This window comes from Hoplias malabaricus, chromosome 13 (genome assembly GCF_029633855.1).
Source record: "Hoplias malabaricus isolate fHopMal1 chromosome 13, fHopMal1.hap1, whole genome shotgun sequence".
In the NCBI taxonomy this organism is placed as follows: domain Eukaryota; kingdom Metazoa; phylum Chordata; class Actinopteri; order Characiformes; family Erythrinidae; genus Hoplias; species Hoplias malabaricus.
In genome coordinates, this window is record NC_089812.1 from 29,400,224 (window position 1) to 29,424,206 (window position 23,983).

Genomic DNA, 23,983 nt, shown 5'->3' on the forward strand with positions numbered 1-23,983 from the left:
ATATGCGTAACTCATGTTTGGAGTTGGAAACAGGACTGTGGCGAAATTCCCAGTAAGAATTCCATTAATACCCACGATAGCTTTTTCTTTTCTCCCGAGGTATTTTTTTTGCAAATTAAAATAGAAGCAGCGTTTAAATAGAAAGAAACATGTTTACTAGAGTATTCTGAGTTTTCTATAGGCTGAAACGGATTAACTGTTTTCTAATGCTTTGGTGAATACAGAAAATACACATTAAACTTCCTGCTACAAAAACTCCATTGATCCATTGACCAGGGGTTCTTCCACAAAACACCATTTCTTAGTTTAGCCGGATAACCTACAACCAAAGTCAAACCTGTCCAATATGAAAAGAGCGGAGACATTTCACGATCAATTATGTCAATATATGGTGAGTACAATAATAATAATAATAATAATCTACCCAAACGTCTAACATGACAAAGTAATATCTGGTTTCCACGTATAATTTCTTAGCTATTTTGATACACTCTCTTTTAGTGTGTGTTTTACTGCCCCTGGTGTGTGTTAACTATCACGGATAGGTTAAATGCAGAGAAGCAATTTCCCTAAGGGGATTGAAAAAGTGACTCTTTTTCTCTTCTTCTTCCTTCTTTTAGATCTAAATACCAACGAGTTTCTTCAGATCTAGGCTACTTTACAAAACATAACAGCACTGCTTGCTTAAATACAGTAACATGTGCAGTCCACCAGAGGTCACTTCCACCAAGGCAACGGGACCCCATTGATCTGGCTCTAGTTACTGGCAGAGGAGAATATGGATGCTGTTTTTCCTCCACCTAATCGGCACAGTGGTGCAGCAGGTAGTGTCGCAGTCACACAGCTCCAGGGACCTGGGGTTCAAGTCTTGCTCTAGGTGTCTGTCTGTTTGGTGTTTTCCCTGTGTCTGTGTGGGTTTCCTCCGGGTGCTCTGGTTTCCTCCCACAGTCCAAAAATTCATGTTGGTAGGTGAATTGGTGACCCTAAGTGTGTGTGTGTGTGTGTTGCCTTGTGAAGGACCCCCTCAAGGGTGTGTTCCTGCCTTGTGCCCAATGATTCCAGGTAGGCTTCAGACACACCGCAAGCAGTTACAGACAATGAATTAATGATACCTGTCTGAGTAAAGCACTTTTAGCCAATACCTCAAACTAGGATGCCTAAGAAGGTGATGTCAAAGTCGTTAGCTTTGTTTCAATGTCAGAAACATGAACTAAACATTGTCATAATATTTGCTAGGATTGTAAGGTTAAAATAAACCCATCTCAGGTAATATCTGTGATATAAGAGAAGGAAGATGATTAATAAATATACAGGACACCAAATATGAACTGTGATAACCAAAAGGAGGACCATTTTATTGCCAGAAATGACAAAAGCACTGCCACTACATAACAAAATATAGAATATGTAGAAACAAAGCAGTACAAGTCAAGCCAAACAAAGCTTTACAAACATAACAAAGCTAGAGAAGGTCTGACACTTGCTGCTGCCCACACTCACACAACGCCAGGCATAACTGATGGTGGCACAAGCATGTCAGGTCAGTGAAGACATTTACAGTCATTCTGGATGGAGGTCAGTTCTCATGCAGACAGATCCAGCACAAATTAATTCTTGCCATTTCTCACTCATCATGGACACTGGAGAATGAGAATGAAGGGAGTTTGCATGAAATTACTACAAATTCACTACGGATGGAGGGGGATAACATCACCGTTCACACTAAAATTCAACACTGTCTCAGCACAGGCCGAGAAAGGTGTCCCTGACCAGAGCAGTTAGGCTCTTTCCTAATGATGAGTGATAAATGAGTTTAAATGAGGGTGAAGGAGGAATGCTGGCGGAGAGGACTGATGCATCTGCATTCAGAAAGAGGGCTGATTTCAGACACCCTTTAGCTGGGGGACAGTGCAGGACTAGGCTCAGTGCTAATGTTGACCAAATATTCGCTGGATTTGAGGCTGGCCAGAGATTTGCAGCTTGGGGAAGAGGCCAGAGAACCACACAGGCCCAGCATAGATGGAGTGGTATCTTTAGCTGGCAGAAGAAAGGACAGAAAAACAACAAAAAATAACAAGTTTAATCACATGCTAACATCAGGATTCCTCACCCACAGTGGGTCTGGCAGACCTGCAGGCCAACACCCACTCCAAGTACAGCCACTGAGGCAGCAGCTAGCTTATGACAACAAACTGGGTCTCTGTAGGCCATGAACATATATAGTACAACACTGTATATAATACTGTTCAGTAGGAGATTAAGCCTTGTCATTGGTGACAGTCTGTGAGGAGTTTGGTGTGTTCTCCCAGTGTCCGTGTGGGTTTCTTACGGGTGTTCCAGTTTCCTCCCACGGTCCAAAAACACACATTAGTAGGTGGATTGGCGACTCAAAAGTATCCCTAGGTGTGAGTTTGTGAGTGAATGTCTGAGTGTGTGTCGCTCTATGAAGGACTGGCGCCCCCTCCAGGGTGTGTTCCTGCCTTGCACCCAGTGATTCAGTGTAGGCTCCGGACCCACCTCGACCCTGAATTGGATAAGCGGTTACGGACAATGAATGAATGAATGAGTATTTAATGTGTTCTCCCTTCAATTTGGGACATTCATATTCAGTAGATCCTTTACCTGTTGAACACCAGGCAGACTCTCCATTTTGCTTCTCTTCCCCCTTGAGAGGACCTTTAGAGTTCAGACTGACCTCACCAGGAAAGGTTAAGCTATGAAAACTTCTCCTAAGTGAATGGATATACACACAGAACATGAAATGCAGTGTTGCACTAAGGCATCTTATATTTGCACTGTCATAAATACACACACTTACCTGCGAAAAAGCTTTATATCCCCTTGGTTGTTGGCAGCCCGTGAAGGTGGCCATTGGTTGATTAAGGACACTGATTGGTCTTTTGGCAAATGAGCGGATTCACACGGAATGATACCAGTCCTGTTGAATACAGGAAGTCAATGAAAAGAAAGATAAAATGACTACATTCATATGAATGGAGGGGCTAAAGGCTGATATGTCCTGAAGATTCTATAATCACACACAGTGAGATGGTAATTTGTGTCCCAGAGTGTTTTGAGTATTTACCATATACATAAATATAGAGAGGACCCTGAGTGGACGCAATTTATAACAAATTTAGCAGCACTGATGTGTCTGATCCAGGTGCACTAGTCACTACAGCACTGAGAATGATCCACCACCCAAATCATATTTGCTCTATGGTGGTACTGTTGGGGTCTTGACAATTGAAGAACAGTGTGAAAGAATTCAAACAATGTATGAATGCATGCAGGGTGACAGTCACGTGGAATACAGTTGTTATTTGTAGAACTACAAGATACTCCTGTATGGTCAGTAGAGCTGAGTGAAGCTTTTGAAGCTGCATATGTTTAGCATATTAAGTTCTTTTAAACATTTTCTGCAACCAAATCTGTTTAATTGCATTGAAAACATTCTACTCTTTTGCATAGTAGTGTATGTATGAAGAAATCACGAGTATGTACAATTGTGCCTGTAGTTCCAGTATAATGGCCTCCAGCTCTTTTTTCTCCTGTTGGCTCTGGATCTGCAGGTCTTCCAGTTTAGCATTTAATCTTTTATTCTCCGTCTCTACATTCTTCAGCTGTGATTCTCGCAACCGCACCAATTCCTCCAGGTACCCCTGATACAATAACAAACAGAATATACAACATATACAGGAATTTGTGTTTAGCAAAAGATGGAATTTTCTATTGCATTAGATTTAAACTTTTTAAGTGTATAATGTTTGACATGTATTTTTGGACATAAATGTGTGTGTGTGTGTGTGTGATTACCTTCTGAGCATAGACAATTTTAAACCTTTGCTCCATCTTTCGGCACTTGGTACTCCAGCTCTCCTCATCAGTGACCAGGGGGATGTAAGGATGCTCAGCTACACTGTCATCACTTGCACTGCTGTCCACACTGCGCCGGTCCTCTTCATCACTCAGGTAGTCATAACTACAGAGAACACAGTATCACTTCAGCCAGAGCTACAATATAATCATAGCAACACAGTCGCTTATAGGTAGTCATTTGAAATTTTCTTTTTTCCTGAAATTTAATGGCATTTTTTTAGTTTATATGTCTCTCCCTATTTAAATATACAGGGGTTTGACAATGAAACTAAAACACCTGTCATTGTGGTGTGGGAGGTGTCATGGCTAAATTGGACCAGCCTGGTGGCCAATCTTCATTAATTACACATTGCACCAGTAAGAGCAGGGTGTGAAGGTTCAATTAGCAGAGGGTAAGAGCACAGTTTTGCTCAAAATACTGCAATGCACACAACATTATGGGTGACATACCAGAGTTCAAAAGAGGACAAATTGTTGGTGCACGTCTTGCTGGCGCATCTGTGACCAAGACAGCAAGTCTCTGTGATGTATCAAGAGCCACAGTATCCAGGGTAATGTCAGCATACCACCAAGAAGGACGAAACACATCCAACAGGATTAACTGTGGACGCAAGAGGAAGCTGTCTGAAAGGGATGTTCGGGTGCTGATTTGGGTTGTACCCAAAAAACATAAAAACGGCTGCCCAAATCACGGCAGAATTAAATGTGCACCTCAACTCTCCTGTTTCCACCAGAACTGTCCGTCGGGAGCTCAATATACACGGCCGGGCTGCTATAGCCAAACCTTTGGTCACTCATGACAATGCCAAACGTCGGTTTCAATGGTGCAAGGAGCACAAATCTTGGGCTGTGGACAATGTGAAACATGTATTGTTTTCTGATGAGTCCACCTTTACTGTTTTCCCCACATCCGGGAGAGTTACGGTGTGGAAAAGCCCCAAAGAAGCGTACCACCCAGACTGTTGCATGCCCAAAGTGAAGCATGGGGGTGGATCAGTGATGGTTTGGGCTGCTATATCATGGCATTCCCTTGGCCCAATACTTGTGCTAGATGGGCGCGTCACTGTCAAGGACTCCCGAACCATTCTGGAGGACCATATGCATCCAATGGTTCAAACATTGTATCCTGAAGGCGGTGCCGTGTATCAGGACGACAATGCACCAATACACACAGCAAGACTGGTGAAAGATTGGTTTGATGAACATGAAAGTGAAGTTGAACATCTCCCATGGCCTGCACAGTCACCAGATCTAAATATTATTGTGCCACTTTGGGGTGTTTTGGAGGAGCGAGTCAGGAAGTGTAGCCTCCACCAGCATCACGTAGTGACCTGGCCGCTATCCTGCAAGAAGAATGGCTTAAAATCCCTCTGACCACTGTGCAGGACTTGTATATGTCATTCTCAAGTCGAATTGATGCTGTATTGGCCGCAAAAGGAGGCCCTACACCATACTAATAAATTATTGTGGTCTAAAACCAGGTCTTTCAGTTTCATTGTCCAACCCCTGTAAGTTGGTTTCTGACAGACTTTCCTATAAGAAAATTGCCACATGCCAGAAGCAGTTATTGCTGCAGGTTGTAGGTCATAACATACATTTTTTTTAACTGATTCAGATTTCAGTTTTTATCAAATATAAAAACAGTTACATTTGCTAGCGGTACAAACCTGTGTGATCCCTATAACATCTTAATTTTTTCTTTTTGAATATATGTAAATTATTGTTTGGTCTCTGGTATATGATGGATGACCAGGAAGTGTGTATCAGTCAGCAGCAGTGATCTACCAGTGAGCATATCCACATCTTATATAAATCCTTATAAAACCCTTAAAAATAGAGGTTAAGTCATATTCCTGTATAAAGTACAAATCCAAAGTTGTATTAGATGGCAAGCGTAGTGCTTCATGGAAGCGCCTCACACCTTTGGGTAAATTTCAGGTACGGTGTGTAATCAATCACAGCAGGTGTTTTCCCATCTAATACCTCCCCCTTCAAACAGAAACTGCAAGAGAGTGAAACAGAGAGAGAGAAAAGAGAGAGGAAACAAGACAGTTAGAATAATCACATGAGTCTGTGTGTTACAACTACAGTATCTAAGAGTCTGTAATTATTTTAAATCACGTGGTTGTGGAGTAAATTGTGAATGAGTGTAAAGCAGTAAACTCATACTATAATATTCGTCTCTCCCATTAGAGAATGTACAGGCTTTCTTCAGGAAACCTCACCTGAAATCAATGGCACTAAGTCCAATCAGCATCCCTGTCAGGACTGTAGCTTCCTCTCTAAGCATAATGGCCCCATCATCATAAAACCTCCTGCAGGACACACACACACACACACACACACACACAGTTAGTTATAGTCACATGTCTGGCTAGAATGGTCAAAAAACATGTTTGTTCAATGGACACAAATGGAATGAGATGCTCTGGAGCAGCAACACATGAGCCTAATTGTGTCCAATGGCAAGTGTTAGCTAGAATGGAATAACCCCCCTAAAATAGGGTAGTAGAACTGTGTTCCCTAAAGTGATGGAGCTTCATCCCATAACATTGGAATGAGTTGGAGAGGAGTTTGTGATCCAGCACAACACCTGTACCCAACATCACTACTGCTTATGTGTCTGAATGCAATCCAGTCCTCACAGCAATGCTCCAAAATCTAGTTTAAATCTTTCTCAGAATATTTAGAGGCTGTTACAGTAGGGTGGGTCTGGGAGTAAATAAGTATCTACAATGGCCACTTAGTGTATCTTACCCAAGAATCTTAATTTCTAAGTTTTTTGACAGAGAACTACATTGTATCCAAAAACACTTTGCACCTTTACACTGTCCAAAGTGGCTATTACTCAGCAGTAATTGTTATGTGCTTCAGTTTCATTTACGTAAGCTCTGAATATATATAAATTATGCAGGGCTTCTTCTTACCTTGTGGTCCGAGTATCTCTTAAGGCTGTGGCAATATACTCAGACAGACGCTTCTCCATCAGAGCCATTCTAATCCATGCCCGGCCCTACATCAGACATACAAGATATTTGACATGTAGCTAAAAAACTTAAGCAGAAAGGACTTAGAAAGAAGTGAAGCATTCCCATACAGCAGCAGGATTTTAGAAATATTGTTTATTACTCAAGATGCAGTGTTAGAATACAAAAGCAGAAACAAAGGAAGACATGTAAATGACGGTCAGGAGTGGTAAGTGTTTACTACAGACATTTGAAGAGATGGAGACTCTTGCCTTGGCTCGGGACGTGCTGATGTTTTCAATGTTCTCAATGCTGCTGATGCAGTTGTTATGCACTTTACTGCAAGCCAGACGAACATAGTCCCAGAAACTTCTCTGACCATCTGAACTGAACCAGCCTCCCGGACCTGACCAAACACCATAAAACACACAGACTGAGTCTCCAACGTTCTGCCTTTTAAATCAAGTCTGTTTAATGCATAAATAAGCCATGTACTGGAGAGGGATGCACTGATCATTGTGCTTCCTTTGTAACCAAATTTGCAAGCGCAGGGTTTTAGTACAGTTTTTACAAGTCATTTTTACAACAAAAATCTAACAAACAATATTTATTAAAGGAATTATTATTTGAAAGTGCATCTCACAAGGGAAGCAGTATAAAACTGCTTTGTAGTGTATGAATTCATCAAATTATTCTAAAGAGGGTGGGTCTCGCAGATGTATGGGCTAATTTGAATGGGACAATTACTTGTGGCCAGATGTATAACATTATCTGCTTTAGGGTGCTACTCCAGCGTTTTTTTAATTCATAAATAAAAATGGGCTGTCTAATTAAATATAAAGTGGATCAGTCATAATTCTTGAAATGTTATTATTATGAATTCCAGTCTTAGCTGATTTGAATGTGCACCCTTAGTTTTAACACATAGTTGTTTATGGCTTTACCTTTAAAGCGATGACTGAGGATGTGCTCCAAAATAGAGGCAAAGTTTACAAACTCTTCTGATGAATCATCGATAGGCTCAGCAGTGTACTTCTCCAATAAAGTCTTTACTGAAAACCTGAAACAGGTATATGAAAAAAATTAATACATTTACAAAGAAATGCTATACCAGAGTGATCTCTCGCTGTTTCTCCTGCACGCACACCCACACATACACATACACACACACATACACACGCACACACACACACAAACACATACACAAGCACGCCTCAGCTCTCCATTCTGAAGAACAGGCAGCTTTTGGGAGTGGTGCCATGGCAGGCCACTGAGGTCACCACCAATTGTCCTGTGTACTACACAATGCGCCTCTTCAGATGTGCTGCCCCATTACCACAGCAACAATCACAATCAGAGTCCTTGTAGGGCAACACTACAGTCGGCATTACGACCTTTGTCTATTTGCCTGAGTTCCATTCCAACCTCTGTGACTGCTTTTTTTTTTTAAAGCTCAGCTTCACAGAAAATGACAGAATACCCTCAACACAAACACCCACACACTTGTTCTCTCCACCCACTCACTCTACGATTAGTCGCCTGATCTATTTAGGGCAGCTCTCAGAACTGGTACAGTTTTGCTGCTGTGGATTGCCACCAATCTCACAAGACTCTCCTACACAGGCCAACCTGCAGGGTTTTGGTATGCAGAGACCGCTCTAGCCCACACAGCCAAAATACAAAAGAAAAGCAAGGATTGGCAGAATTTTCCAGAGTCAATTCCCCTTATGCATTCATGGGGAACACCAGCATCACTGAAGGAAAGACGGCCCTGTCCGTGGGTGGCTCCTCTATAGCCCGGGGCAAGACATCCATCACCATGGGCAAGTCTTCCATCACCCGCGGGGTCACCACTACCTCCATGGGGGATTCCACCATCACTCGAGGCAAGACCACCATCTCTCTGGGCAGAGCCAGCTTCAGTCGGGGCAAAACCACCACCTCTTTCCGCAAGGCCCTAATGCCCAAGCGCCGAACTACTTAAATGGAAAAAGGACCTGCAAGCGCTGGCATGAGGAGCAAGAAGAAACCAAAAGCAAGAGAGAAACCAGAGGACTATGAGGCAACAGAAACACAGCAAGAAACACAAGGAACAATAGGAAAGGACTCCCCGAGATCAAGAAGCAACGCATCCATTTTAATGAGAAAGACCTCCTTCATAAAAGGGAAAACCAAACTACTAAGAAGCAAGAACGCCATCTCATGGGGAAGGACAGCCGTCTCAAGGAGCAAGACCAAACTGAAGAGCGGAGAAACTGCATTTGCGGTGGGTACAACCAAAGTTACACATGGAGAAACCACAAGCTCTTTAAGTAAGGCCACTTTAAGTCAAGGGAAGAAGTCAATAACTGTAATCAAAACACTCCTCAAAAGAGGCAAAGAAACTCAATGGAACCTCTACTGGGATTTTCATCTCTGACTGAAACACTTACACGCATACACACAACAAACAGACTTTGGGATTAAGAATGCTCAAGCAGGTTAGTTGTTTTGTGGGATGGATGTGTCTGCGTTGAGTGCTCAGATATGTATTGTAGCTTAAGCCAGCTTGGAATCTGGTATGAAATTTATGTTCCCCAGTTGGAATATAATTGATTAGTCCAGGCTGATTCAAAGAAAATAAACATTTGTGTGGTGAATATGGGAATGATTATAATGTCATATAGCAGGACTGAAGTAAGAGTCTGTCAATGTGCTGGCAGGATTTCTGTTTGAAACAGCTGGTATGGTGTAATGTGTACACACCCAAGAGGCATGTGTCTGAAGAGAACCAATAATACAAGACACTGTTTTCTGGGGGCAGTCTTGTCATATAAAGCGACAATGCAGATGCTTTACATGACATGACCAACACACATAGCATGTGGAAACACTGAAGTACATAAAGTATAATATATTCCGGTGCCTAGACACATCTTAATGTAACAACCTCTTTAACGTAATGCTAATATCAGCTAGGATTTATCAAATTAATGCTAATAAACTATACCTCAATATAGATAAAAATCTTGGAACATGTTTGTTTATGTTTCTCAGTAAAGGAAAACCAGTATATATGCTTATCAGTAAATTATTGTCAGATATGTGGAGAGGTTTGAGATATTTTGTGAAACCTAGCATTTGATTATGGACAATTTTTGACCACCCCAATGTATGATCACATGAATCTTTTGAAACAAAATGCTACAGTATGATTTCCCAGTCTATACGGTATGGATATAATTATATAATTTCAGAAGTACACATGTACAGTATCATCCAAGCCACCACTGGAGAGCAGTTCCACAGGGAGACAATGCCAAGAAACTTAGTGATGTCACCACTGATTGTACCCCTCAACAATGTGTCCTTCAGTGCGTTCCACAGCCTCGCCTTTGCGATGGGACAATGACATCTACTGTCCCCCAGGCCCCCAGATAGAGCTGCGGCCTCCTACGGCAGCCTCTGTCCATTCACGGGGCACAGGGGAGGTATGTGGCCCTGTGGAGCCCACGTCGTCTTGCTCAACAAGGGGCTTTATGCTGGTACATGGGGGCTGCGCTGAACTGCGCTTAGCATACTAGACCTATCTCATAACTTGCTGTGTTGATCTTGTCACACCCAGCAAGGCACGATCCGTGCACGCTGGAGCACCGTGGTACCAGGGAATGCAATGAGCGATCAAATCCTTGTCCTGTAAAATCTGAGGAAAACAGACCTTTCAGACGAAGAAGAGGCAAGATTTACCCCAACGTGCCTATCATCTTCCAGGCTGGCTGCTTGGAGGAGAACCGATTGTCTCACCTCCGTCTGAAGTTGGTTCTCCTCCACAATGGGTAACACCAGCATAACGGAGGGCAGGACGGCCCTCAACCTGGGAAGCACGTCCATCAAGAGGGGTAAGACCAAGATCATGATGGGCAACTCTTCCATCTCGCGCGGAAAGAGCACCACATCCATGGGCTCCTCCACCATCACTAGTGGCAAGACCAAGATCTCTCTGGGTGGTGCCTCATTCAGCAGGGGCACTAAGACCACGTCTTTCCGAAAGGCACTCATGCCCAAAAGAAAGACTCTTTAATAGGAAGTGGGGCTGTCATGCAAGGGTCTGTGGAGAGGTCGATTGGTACCAGGGTTGGGAGGTGGGGGGTTTCTCCAGCATGTCAGATATTGAAAATATCAAAAAAAACTGAAACTGTGGCGCCATCGCTGTGGAATTCTGAGGGGATTATTCCGAACATCAACCAACCAAGTCTTTTTTCATTTATTTATTGTTCAACACCTAAAAACTTCAGGACCGAATTTGACGTCAAGGCTTTTTCTGTTCCATTAATTCCTTGGGATTAAGTCATGGATGCAGGTTAGTAAATGAGGAAACTTGCTAAAATGCCTTCCAATGCAACATGTGTTTTTTTATTTCTTTGTCAATATTTTAGGCAGAAGTGACATATTAGAAAAACTTGGCACACGACACAGTTATGTATGTTTCTTAGTGTTTAATTATTTATTTGCTAAAGTTATGTCCAGAGCTAGCAAAGACTAAAAAGTCAATATAAAAATAATATCCAGAATTTCATTCCAACTGCTTGACTTCATAAATCATACTGAACAGTTTCATCTGGGCCTGAATGTGCCAATTCAGGTTATACCTGTTTAGATTATTTTATCCTACAGCAAATGTGGAATCTCTCATATTAAAATGTGGATAGATTGTGGCATTTGACCTGTTTCTTACAGTGGATTGATAATTTTTAGAATATAGAGTGGTCTGCATAACCTGATTAATGATACCCTTTTATTTATTGTCATCACCTTCAAAGTAAATGAGACTTTAATTTGTCCTCCCAATTTTGAAAGAGTGCAAAATCCAACTGTTTAGATGTAAATGTACTATATCTCTGTATCAACCAGGCTCTCCTTTGGTGACAATAAAGGGTTCTTCAAAGTAAGAAACCATGTAAATGACTTCAAACCCTTGTAAATGATGGAGGCGTAAAAACGTGGGGCTCCAAGCTGGAGTGGGCTAATGCAATGCTAAATCACTGCTTTCTGCAAAGAAGTTGAAAGAAGAGCTGGTATGCCTGAAATGCTAATTGGTGAATGTGGCAGCAAGATGCCCTTGGTACGATTTGACACTGAAAAACAAATGTACAGCCACTAAACAAATGGCTTTTGTGCTTCTGCTCTCGCCCACTTTGGCCACAAGCCAAAGGAAAGCCACGCTATGGCCATTCTTTCAGAATGGCAGTTGATGTGAGTTTAATGCACTTTTGAGGGAAGTGTGTCCATTTTTTGTACTCTTCCAGAAGCACTCACACATTTTGTGAGTATGTTGCTTCATCGATAACAGCACAAAAGTGCTGATTCTTACTTTAGACATGCTGTCTCTGCAACTTGATGATCAGCTATTCATCTTTTCCTTTAATACTGTACTTCGCTCATCCAGTCATCATTCTTTTCTGTCACATACCCCTCCCACCTCTGTAATTGGCACATGATGTCTTACTACGCTTCTCAACATCTTGTCTTTTCAGCAATAATTCTAACACTCTTCATTTTCCTCCCTCTCTCTGTCTGTCAGATGATGCCTCCACTGTTGAAGCTCTGCAGCAAACCTTATTTTTTCTCCAATTCCCCAACATTACAAATCAAGACTGTCAGACAAGGACCCACTTTCCAAACAGCAAGTACACTCAGAGTGGGTGGAGAATCCTGTTCATACTCCTCAGGGTCGTGTACCCTACTATTCAATTAGCACTGGAACCCACAATACTCAACATTCCCTTTTCAGTTCATGTATAAGTTTTTGACTGGTAACTGTAAGTGTCTATTAAATGGCAGATGTATGTGTTACTGAGGGTTCATGGTGGCTGACATACGAAATACAGACAATGTTATACTGATGGATCTAAACATCATGGTATACAGTATCTAGAGCGTAGGGGTTTTGACAAAAGAGTCTGTGCTGGACAAGCATGAAGGGTTATATGTCGAGGCAATTCAGAAAGCAAGCAGTAGGGGAACATTTAAAGAATCTTCCATAATTAAAATCACATTTTAAGAACTGACTCCACATTGATTTTTTTCTCATATTAAATGACAACTACATGGAAGCTATCACAGTTGCTGCATTTAAGGAGCTCAAATCTTCCCTGTTGAACAAAAATATTTCCATTTCAAGAATGCTTGTAGAAGATGCTGAAGTTCTAAAACAAAGAACCGTCATGGACGTTTTTTTTTTTTTTTACTTCAGCTAGACTCCAAAAAAAAAAAAAAAAAAAAGAATTGTAAATGTTCCTGTCTCCCGGACTAATTCTCAGCTGTTCACTCATAATTTCTTCCTCTTAACCTTCATCTTGTGTTCTCCCTCATTATAGAAAGCTAAAGTGAAGTAAAAATGGGGAAAAAGTAGGAAAATAAAGCAGGTCATACACAGTATATTAATGCTCACATTTTATTTCCCTAGGTTGAATATGCTGCTGCCATCAACTTTTCTCAAAATCTTCCTAACAAATTTTGATAAAATGCAAATTTCTGGCTTTTGAACAGCCTGCATAGCTCTGCACAGACGTGTCCACAGGAGCACTTCCAGCCTAAATACATTTCAAGTCAAACCAACTTACAAACAACCAAGGTTTCACTTGAAAATCCAAAAGTCATTTAATCAAATTCAGGGAAAGATCATCAAATTAGGATCATAACCTGTTGTGGACATTCTTATTAAAGTTGTGTCACCCAAACTGGCCTTCAGAGCTTGAAAACACAGAGACTTTCTTCAAACCTGCTGGAACTCTGACCTCTCAACACTGACCTGGAGTAAACATCATCAAGCCCTGTTCTCCATTAATTGCAATTATATGCAAAGCCCTTAAGAACACCCTGTGATGATAATTGTACTGTTATACTTGGGTTACTGTACTTGTGTTGTGTCTTACATCTGTGTATTCATGTCATATAAACAACGACCAGGCACATAAATTGTCTCATGCCAATCAGCTTCAAAAAAGATTGGGATATGAAAGCCAAAACCTGATCCCAGACGGCACACTTTCTTTGAATTATTTTCCATCTGACATCTTTAATATGTGCTGGTGTAAAATTCCCCCAAAAGTATATAAAAATGTATATAATCCCTTCAATGTATGGGACATGTTTCCTAGACAGTGGTTAAGCCTATTTTATACAAAATAAATGTCCTAACATAGAATGTATAATAATAATAATAATTGTTATTATTATTAGTAGTAGTAGTATTAGTAGTAGTAAGTTTATCTTTCATTTCAATATAAAATTTATATTCAAAATTCTGTGTAGCCCAGAACCAGGCCTAATCTCTGTCTTGGAAATCAGCCATTTTTATTTAGTGATAATTGGAATCCATGTGACTTTGCATAGTTACATTACGTCTGTGAAACAGAAATTTTGTGTGTGAATGTTATAAGAGATACGAAAAAAAAACTGCACTGTAACTAATGCTTTACACATTAGCACTTATTTGCTTTGGGGTCATAAGTACGTAGTGAGATATAGTCTGCCTTACATTGAGAACCAACTGTGTTTCTGACCGTCATAAACGCTCTTTTCATCATTCAAGAATTCATACAATCTTGAGGTCATCTGTATGGTGTAAACTCTCTGTCCAAATATAAATGGCTTTCTGCTGGGAGCAGCACCACACTGCCCACTGGAGGGCTCACTGGGAATGAAACACCTTCTTTTCCTTTAGCAGTACTTCCCAGCAGCAAGGGAGAGTGGCTTTACTGCATCGTGGCTGCTCAGACATAGAAGCCATAGTCAGAAAACACAACATCATGTCACTGGTTATCCTTGCTGATGTCACACGTCTTGAGTATGTTCTCCCCACTCATGTGAAGCACTTTTGACTTGCAAGTCCAGTAGCTACATGTAAGCAAAGCAAGCAACCATTTCATCAACAGTGAGGGGGATTAATTGAGAACATATTCTGGCGACTGGGACAGGGCCCAACACAAACCAGACCCAGAAACACAGGAGGTTTCAGTTACACAAAACATAGTGGAGTAGATATGTAAACTGAGCTAATTTATATGCTTATCTTAAAACATAATGGTCATTCATTGTTTGAGATGTCTTGGCTAGCAACAGGTAATCAATTACAAGTTTAATCCTTTTAACAATTTAAAGTTCATGTCATGTGTCACTTGTTTTTAAATCCTATGGTACACTTGTCTTGAAATGGTCAAGTAGGGGTCCTGGAGAAAAGATGACTATTGTTTTTTGTCAATAGAAATGTCCTTGTGCTTACCAAAGTCCATTTTAGATTTTTTTTTCCCTCTTGCTCGTGTTTGTATGTTATATGTCTTACCAGAGTTTTGCAGTCAGTTGAAGGCTACAACTGTGGAAAGTGATTGTGGTCAATGTTTAATAAAACGTTGCTGTCTGCTGCCTTGGTATTCAGTGCATTTGTTTGAAAGAAAACCTTGAACTGAGACTGATTAGAGCCAAATAAACATTCCATATGTTTTCATGCTCCACAAGAAACAAAATTAAAAAAAATACAAACTGAAAAACTGGGCGGCACAGTGGTGCAGCAGGCCAGTCACACAGCTCCAGGGTCTTGGAGGTTGTGGGTTCAATTCCCGCTCTGGGTGACTGTCTGTGAGGAGTTCTCCCCGTGTCCGCGTGGGTTTCCTCCAGGTGCTCTGGTTTCCTCCCACAGTCCAAAAACACACGTTGGTAGGTGGATTGGCGACTCAAAATTGTCCGAATGTGTGAGTGTGTCTGTGTTGCCCTCCAGGGTGTATTCCTGCCTTGCGCCCAATGATTCCAGGGAGTCCCTGGACCCACTGCGACCCTGAACTGGATAAGCGCTTACAGATAATGAATGAATGAAACTGAAAAACTGCATGCACTTAAAAATAAATGAAGTAACCAAAAAGACTCTTAGAAGAAATACCATAGCAGATCGTCCTTTGGATTCTTTTTAACAGAAAGACTCCAGTATTTCTGTATATTTTCAATATCTTCAGGTCTCACAACTGAGCAGTTTTAGGGGTGTTTTTCTGAGTGTGTTTTCTACATCTACATCTTGCTGCCATACTACTTAAGATAAGCAGAAATGTCTCTGTAAGGTTTGTTTTTACCTCAGGTACTGTCTGAGTATAAGACCTCATATAAGTATAAGACTCACACCTTTTTCATCTTCATCATCATCATCATCATCGTCTTCCTCTTTTCTACTTAATCTATTTGCGGGTCGCCGGGCAAACTTTATTTGTATAGTTTTCTACTTTGTCCAAACTGAAGTACAGTCTATGGATGAGGAAATGTGTATTTATTACGTTACTCTCCTCTCCAAGATGCAGTAACATTTAACAAAAAATAGACTAAATTCAACTAAGCTAAGTATATACATATATGAAAGTGAACAAACAAAAGAAAAGTGTAGGACAACAGAAGACAAGAGCAGGACATATGATACCAGCATCTCACTGATAGACATACATGAGTCAATGGGACACTGACTGAAGACAATAACCTGATTTGGAGGTAGGATAATGGATGTACAAGGCAGTGTAAATAATAGTGCAAAAAAATTGTAATAGAAGGAGGTAGAATACCGGATAGAAGGAGGTAGGATACAGACCATGACAAGAGACTATCTCTTTGTCCACTGTGGACATGGCAGATTTTGACATATTGATTCTAAAGCCTCGGAGTCAGATCTCAGATCCCAAAGGCTTGGAACTGGAAAATCAAAAAATCCTTGAACTCTTTGCAGAGATTCAGCCAAAATGTAAAAGCATATGGACACACAATCACTGAAAAGTGAGATGATCCTCCAAGTCCATTAGGTAGAAATATGAAAGATTATTCTATACATTTCCATCCATCAAGTGGTTATTGAGGGACCAAAGGGTTTTATCTTCTGTGGCACACTTTTTTAAAACACATCTTTATTTATGTATTTGTTTGTTTGTTTTGAGAGCAGCTATATTAAAAATGTCTGGTTATCTCGTTAAAGAACTCGTTATCAGTAAAAACAGAGCATTAATAGAACCTTAGAAAACACACACTTATGCAGCCAGCTGGTAAGCCCAAAAGTAGCCTGTGTGGAAGCATATGGACACACAATCAGTGAAAATTGAGATGATCCATTAGCTCATGAACTCTGCTTATGCAGAATCTTGACCTTAAAATAAAGTCTCCCTACATTTAGAATCTGATGGGTTATAAATCAAACGAATGAGCTTGACGAGGGTAATTGCCCATTCACAGTAGTAAACAGGTTCTCATCTCATGTTCTCACATTCCTAATTAGTGCTTCTCTTTCCATATTGGCCCACTAGGGACCCCAGGATTACCGAGAACATCTGCAGTAAATGCAGTAATAGTTTCAGGTCTTACATTACAAACCCCATTTCCAGAACGGTTGGACCATTGTGTGAAATGCCAAAAAAAAGAGCTTTGTTAATTGTCTTGAACCTTCATTGAACTTGCAAAAGTACAAAGAACTGGTTACTAATGATTTCACTGTACAATTTGAACGCATTTTGTCAATATAAACAAGAGTGAAATGTTTAAAGAAAATTCACGTTGCACCATTGTGTACTTGTGTCGAGGGAATTGTGTTGGAATGTGGTAAATGTGATATATTTTTTACGTTACTTCTCTATTGTACGATGTGTATGGTCACTCTCTGTCATCTCAGCTGTTTGTCTCTTCTCTCCTTGTTTATCATTGGTTCATTACCTTGATATCTGGATGGAAGATTGTTTTTGTAACAATTGAGGGTGATAACACTCTCATCTGTGCATGCCACCCCTCATAGTACAAGATAGTGAACAAAATGGTGACCTGGTAACATATCTGCATGACGTCTTCCAATAAATCCACATAGATCTCCTCCCAAGCATGACACTCGTTGTAGTTTATTCACAGTAACTTCACAACTTCACAAGTCAACAACTGACCAAGGCACACAGGAGCTTTAGATCACAATCAAGATTCTTCTGAAAAAGTGTACTGTGTGAAATGAAGGGCTGTAAATGTCCATCCAAACCATAAAGCGATGAGTTGAATTGTGCTGTCCTCACTGAAGGAAACCAATATGTTAACTGCTAAATAGAGGCTACGTTATTAGAGTAATAAATGTAGACATGAGACATGAGATGTTGTCCCAAGCTTTATCAACTCCTTGAATGTTTTACAAGTTGCTATCATGTGTAGCTTAAGGATTAACAGCTTAGAGGTTGACATGACTTTAAAGAGAAAAAATATATATTCAGTTTAGTTGCAGCTACTATTCCATGTGAAAGTGGTAACTTTTGGTTCTCTTTCTCCATTCAGGCGATGGGAATGATCCAAGCGAAATATTTCAAACAGCAAATTATGTCAGTGCAACATTGCAAAGTTTTGTATCATTTCCTGCACTTAATACTGTGAAATGCTTAAGAAAATTCAGAGAAATTCCAGTCCGTGTAGGGTAAGGCTGGACACCAATGTTAAATGAGCATTCGAGTCCTCAGATGGCACTGCAACACAGCAAGAAACTGTCATACTACAATGTTAAATTGTACTTTAAAAAGTACTTTAAAAACTGTTGGCATTTAACAGAGCCAGCCACTGCACCAAGCAATGCAACCTAAAATTCTATTACACAAGGAGAAAACCATACAAAAATTAAATGCATAGGTTTTCTGGAAACTAAGATCATTCCAGATGGTCCAAAAGACAGAAACATGTGCTCTGTTTCATTCATTATCTGTAACCATTATCCAGTTCAGGGTCACGGTGGGTCCAGAGCCTACCTGGAATCACTGGGCGCAAGGCGGGAATACACCCTGGAGGGGGCGCCAGTCCTTCACAGGGCAACACAGACAAACACACATTCACTCACACACTCACACCTACGGACACTTGTGAGTCACCAATCCACCTACCAACGTGTGTTTGTGGACTGTGGGAGGAAACCAGAGCACCCGGAGGAAACCCACGTGGACACGGGGAGAGCTATTGAAATCATTATTTAAAAAACAAATTGTAATTGCCTGTGACTGTGCTCAAATCCAAAACTGCTTAATTCCTAATGTGAAAAGGGTTTAATGTGGTTTACTGTTCTCAAAAAGTCACAGGATCAACAAACATCTGTCACGTCTTACATGTCATACGCTGTCTGTTGTTAAAAAAAAACAAACAAAGCAGCTATTTTTATACTAAGCTGAATTTTCAGTGGAAACTTATTATAAGCAAACAACCTTTCATAGATTAATGTTATAAAACAAAAATATATATTTTCTCCCAAATATCACGTACAACACCAGGTCCCTGGAGCTGTGTGACAGCGACACTCCCTGTGGCACCACTGTGCTGCTTACTTTCACACAGAAAATCAACCAAACATGTAGTCATTTGACCAGACTGTAACTGCTGCACCAAGAAGTGAAACAAGAAGTGGGGAATGAACTTCAGCCTCAAATACAGAGGGTGTGTCCTCAGTTTAGCTTTAAACTTTAAGCCCTTGGCCTCCACTCAACCCTCTGCTGCTCACCCACCTGCAGCTTGAATGTCCAGTCCCCCAAAGTTGAAAGGATAATTCCTTTATTTATGACATCAGAAACACTGGCACTCTGATTTTACGTCACTGAGACTTTGTCTTTGTAATAGAGCAGTAACAAACCCAATTATAACCAAGGCTGACTGCATATTTCACTATTACTACGTCTATTAAACACCATATGGACAACGTAAAAGAAAAAACAAACTTGATTTTCACCGGAGGACCGATTAAAACAACGGTTGTTTAAGTGGTGGACACTCCGCAATGTGCAGTACTGTGATTCTCCGGACTGCGGCACTGTGAAGACGCAGTGGTGGCTGAGGAGCCGTTATGTTTTCACCTGCATCCGTGGTTCACCTCGGTTTACTGAACCTCCTCATCATCAGAAACAGCTTCTTCCTTTTATTTAACATAGCTGTGTCTTTCTTTTAGCCCTTACAGAGGCAGTGAACTTATGGCAAACTGCAGCATTTCCACAAACACAGGGCTGAGGCTGAATTAAGCCTCAGCAGCTCCTGCAGAAACTCTTCCTTCTACCTTAAATGCTGCAGAGTCTAATTAACTTCTAACTGGGTGTTTTTTCAGTGAATGAAAACACATTATCCTCAACGGAGAATAGTTTAATGCACAACAACTGTCTGCTTACTGAAAAACAAAAATGTGTCCAGAGCATACTACTGGGCAATATTTAGTCCCAAATAAATTGTAAAGTCTCACTTAAATATCATATAACTGCATATTTAACTACAGAGAGATTTAGCAAATTTTCCCATATCATGTATCGTTACCAGAAGGTAAATGCTGCGCAATTTAAGGTGGAACGGGAATCCCTGTGGGTGAATATCCTGTTTCTACACACAACACATCATACTGTGACTATCAGAGCGTTTTGAAGGACACTGTGCAGTGAGTGGCCGCAGCACTTTTCAGTGTCCGTTGGCCCAATGAAGGAGGGACAGCTGGAGAAAGAGAAAGAGGAGGAGAGCACCCGAAGGTGAAAGCTCATGACGCTGCTTTAAACAGTGTAATAACACCCAGTAGCGATTCAACCACAAAATGCCATTGTCAATAAACGGCCAGTTTAATAAGCTACAGTCGTCATTCTAGTAAACGAGAACGAAGCGTAGGTACAGAATAAACCTTTCCCTCAGGCTGTACAATAATAATAATAATCACATAATAACGGATATAGTTTTTAAATAACCGAACCGGCCAATGTTTGTGAAGAGAAACAGACCTGCAGACCGTGATGAGGTTCTTTCTCTCCACGGCGACGTTTCTAGAAGACGGTTTTTTCGACGTTAGACCCATAGCCATCGCGTTCTGGCCGCAGACCGGCTCCATATGACCGAGCACCGACTCCCTCTGCACAGAGCCCCCTGTCGGCAACTGCTACTACCACACAGCGCGGTAAACGGCAAGTCCACCGACTTCTCAAATTTCAGTAAACAACAAATAAACACAAGTGTCCTCGCTGGTCTGAAGAGAAACGCGCAATTCTAAATACAGTTTCCGAATCAATATTGTTTACAGTGGTGGTTATAGGAACGTTTCAAGCATTTAACACAAGTATTATAGGCCAAAACATTTATAAATGGCCTTAGTTTCTACATTCATTGTCCGTTTTATTAGTTCAGCTGACCATTCGCGAGCACTTTAGAGATTTAAAATTACAGTCTGTGGTCCATCTGTTCTTCTGCATGTTTTTAGACACCTTTCCCTCTGTTTTGACAGCATAGATAAAGGACCAGCATAAAATAACACAAACTGTACAGAACCAGATGAGCTACAGTTGTTGACTTTACATTTAAGGTGAATAAAAAAATGTAGATGTGTCTAATCCAGTGGACAGTGAGTGTGCAGTGTTTAAAAATCTAAAGGCATTGCTGTGTCTAATCAACCTGAACCAGGGGAATCCACACTAACAAACAACCATCACAGCAGTGTCACTGCAGCGCTGAAAATTATACACTAATCAGATAATACCTGCTGGTGGTCTTGTGTGTGTCTAACAATTACATAGAGCAATGGATGAACTTCATTCTGTAATTGTAAAACTACAAAGTTCTCCTTCATATTAAGTGGAGCTGATTGAAACTAGGAAGTCATTTAAATGTTTTGGTTGATTGGGATTTGGATATTTTTGCAATATGCAAAATGCAAAATGCAAAAATAAAAAAAAATGTGAATCTAAAAGTAGCATCCATTAAAGGTTCTGTTAAAGGGTCATAGCTCAATACTTTGTGCCAACTTTATAATCGAATTTTCAAACAGCTCTTAAAAGGTAATTTTACACTTGTAAATGTGTACCTTTAGTAACAACAATGCAGCTCTACGGTACATTTTTACTTACAGTGTAGGAGTATTATTATAATGTTGGGAAACAATTTAATTAATGAAGCAAATCCATCCCTTTAAATGCAGCAAAACTGTAGAAAACGATAAAATAGCTTTGCCTTTTAAAAGAGTAATCAGGTATTATATTGGCATCTAGTGGCCTGGGTGCACCAGAGGATCCATAATAAACATGGCTGCCCCATGCAGGAACTTGAGCTATGGGTCATTCAGGGATGATTAAACTCATGTGAGTTGCACTTTAGAGAAAAAAAAATTGAAAATAATTAATTTTCATATAAATATTTATCTAAAATACCTCCTTTCAAGCAACATTATTTAAATATTCTGTAACAAATAAACTAAATGCAATTTAAAATAAAACTGTGTATATATATATACATATATATGAAAACTGTCATTATACTAAAAACCCTGTAGTGTGCAGGGTACCACAAATTCCAGGGTCTAACACAAGAGAGCAGCATTACACATTGTGATGAATGAGGCGCACTGGAGTGGAGTCAGACTTGTTTATTTCTGCAGTTCCTTTTAGTCCCTGCCTGACTCAGCTGACTCAGATGCGTTAAAAAAAGATTTTTAGGCCTGTTCAGTTCTTAAGGCTGTAAAATAAATACCAGCTTAATGACAGTGGTCATAGTATTTAAGCTAGAACATATGATATACTAGAACCATAAAGAGATCAAATCGGGCATGGCATATGTTATTTTAAAGGCTAAGCACCAGCTCTATGAAAGTGTCACACAAATAAATACAGTGTAATTTGAGTTCCTAACTTGTGTTTATTGATAGTCAGAAAACATGCTATTTCTTACTAATTCAAGGAATAAGGTTTAAAAGACCGTTGGCCCCCCCCCCCCGTGTTGGGAAACTCTAATGGGCGTCTTGCCTGTGACGTAGATGGTGGACAACAACTCTAGAAGTTGCACTTAATTTAATGCAAAAAAATGAGGAAAAGGTGTGTTGTTTTTGGCTGCAATCATTCAATGTACAGTGGGACATCTGTGCACAAATGGCCCAAAGATCCTAAAATATCCAGAAAATGGACTAAATTTGTCAACTTTAAACGGGCACTTTGGAAAGGACCATCCACTCACTCCGTTATCTGTAGCTCATTTCACTGGCGCTTTTCCAACAATATGGGCATGTAAGGAAACCAACGAAAGGTGTTCAAGAGCCTCTGTAACATGGAGGTAAACAGGGTAAGGACACTCACTTCGCCTGTTTTAGTTGGTGTTAGTTAACGTTAGCTTGACTCGCTAAACTCGGTGGCTCAGATTATACTCGGCTACGTAGCTGCATTACGGAGGTTTATAGTGTCGGGTGAATTCGAGTTCGACTTCGATCACATTTACAAGAATAACGGTACCTCTACATTTGAGTTTAGCTTATTGCTAGGCTATTGTCATGAATAATGTTGGTTATTTAGCTAGATACTGTCATAACAGTCAGTCAGAACGGTGTTTTACCGCGGCGTGGTTCAGCTGTTGTCCACCAGTGACGTCACGGTTGCGTTCAAGAATTTCCGTAGCGAGCTCGGGTTTTTTCGTCAATTTAATAAAATTGTCAGTTTTAAAGCAAATTAAGCTGCTATTTTCATTTTAATTCATACTTATATATGTCAGTAACTAAAATAATGTGAAATATTCATGGAGGTCCATTAAGTGGTGCTTAGCCTTTAATTTCATTTGACCTCTTTCGTTTTTCTTATCTCCTCCCCAATATTCACTTATAATGTCTTTATCAATATTTACAAAATACATCAAATGCATTTTTTAATGAAAAAAAAATGTTGGTTTACTATGATATGGCTTCTTTAAAGTCAGTCTTCTCTGTTCTAAGGGATGAAAACATAAGTCATGTATAAATGAGTGTCATGTGATTTTTGGGAGACAATAATGTAAAAATAATGGTGCACCTTAAAAGCTGACAAGCAACCAGTTACACATAATCACCACAGATAAACAAAACTGAATGTAACACCAGGCCAATCAGTTACATTGCTTATATAACTGCTAACTCTAAATGTCCTCCGTGGTGCTTGGCTGGTCAGTTTTGGGCCTCAAACTATCACAAGTCTGTAGGCCGAAACATCCTTTTATCTTCAGTGTGAATGCCTGAGGTTAAACTGCTGTGAGATGTATAGGATATGTAAATTTGTTGGTTATAGTGAAATCACAAAGCCAATGTATTCAAACCAGAACATTTTGCATCTTGGTTTATATACGTGGACTGTATGTATTGGAAAAGCAATTATTCCTTATGC

The 23,983-nt window shown here is 40.4% G+C and overlaps 1 protein-coding gene across 1 annotated transcript; it reads right to left on the reverse strand.

Moving 5' to 3' along the window:
• Positions 1–1,335: 1,335 nt before the first annotated feature.
• rundc3aa (RUN domain containing 3Aa) lies at positions 1,336–20,723 on the reverse strand. Its single transcript, XM_066642289.1, has 11 exons — positions 20,600–20,723; positions 7,790–7,905; positions 7,118–7,251; positions 6,807–6,892; positions 6,105–6,194; positions 5,801–5,881; positions 3,817–3,982; positions 3,505–3,662; positions 2,819–2,938; positions 2,623–2,729; positions 1,336–2,037 (listed from the first exon to the last, which is right to left on the reverse strand). Exons 1-11 carry the CDS (start codon positions 20,704–20,706, stop codon positions 1,895–1,897), a joined length of 1,308 nt encoding a protein of 435 aa, XP_066498386.1. The 5' UTR covers positions 20,707–20,723; the 3' UTR covers positions 1,336–1,894.
• Positions 20,724–23,983: the final 3,260 nt, after the last annotated feature.

Coding starts and splice junctions, on each gene's coding strand:
- rundc3aa (XM_066642289.1), bottom strand. CDS start 20,706: ATGGAGCCGGTCTGCGGCCAGAACGCGATGGCTATGGGTCTAACGTCG. Junction 7,906..20,599: donor AACCTCATCACGGTCTGCAG/GTCTGTTTCTCT, acceptor TACCTGTTTCAG/GTTTTCAGTAAAGACTTTAT. Junction 6,893..7,117: donor TCAGCACGTCCCGAGCCAAG/GCAAGAGTCTCC, acceptor TGTCTGATGTAG/GGCCGGGCATGGATTAGAAT.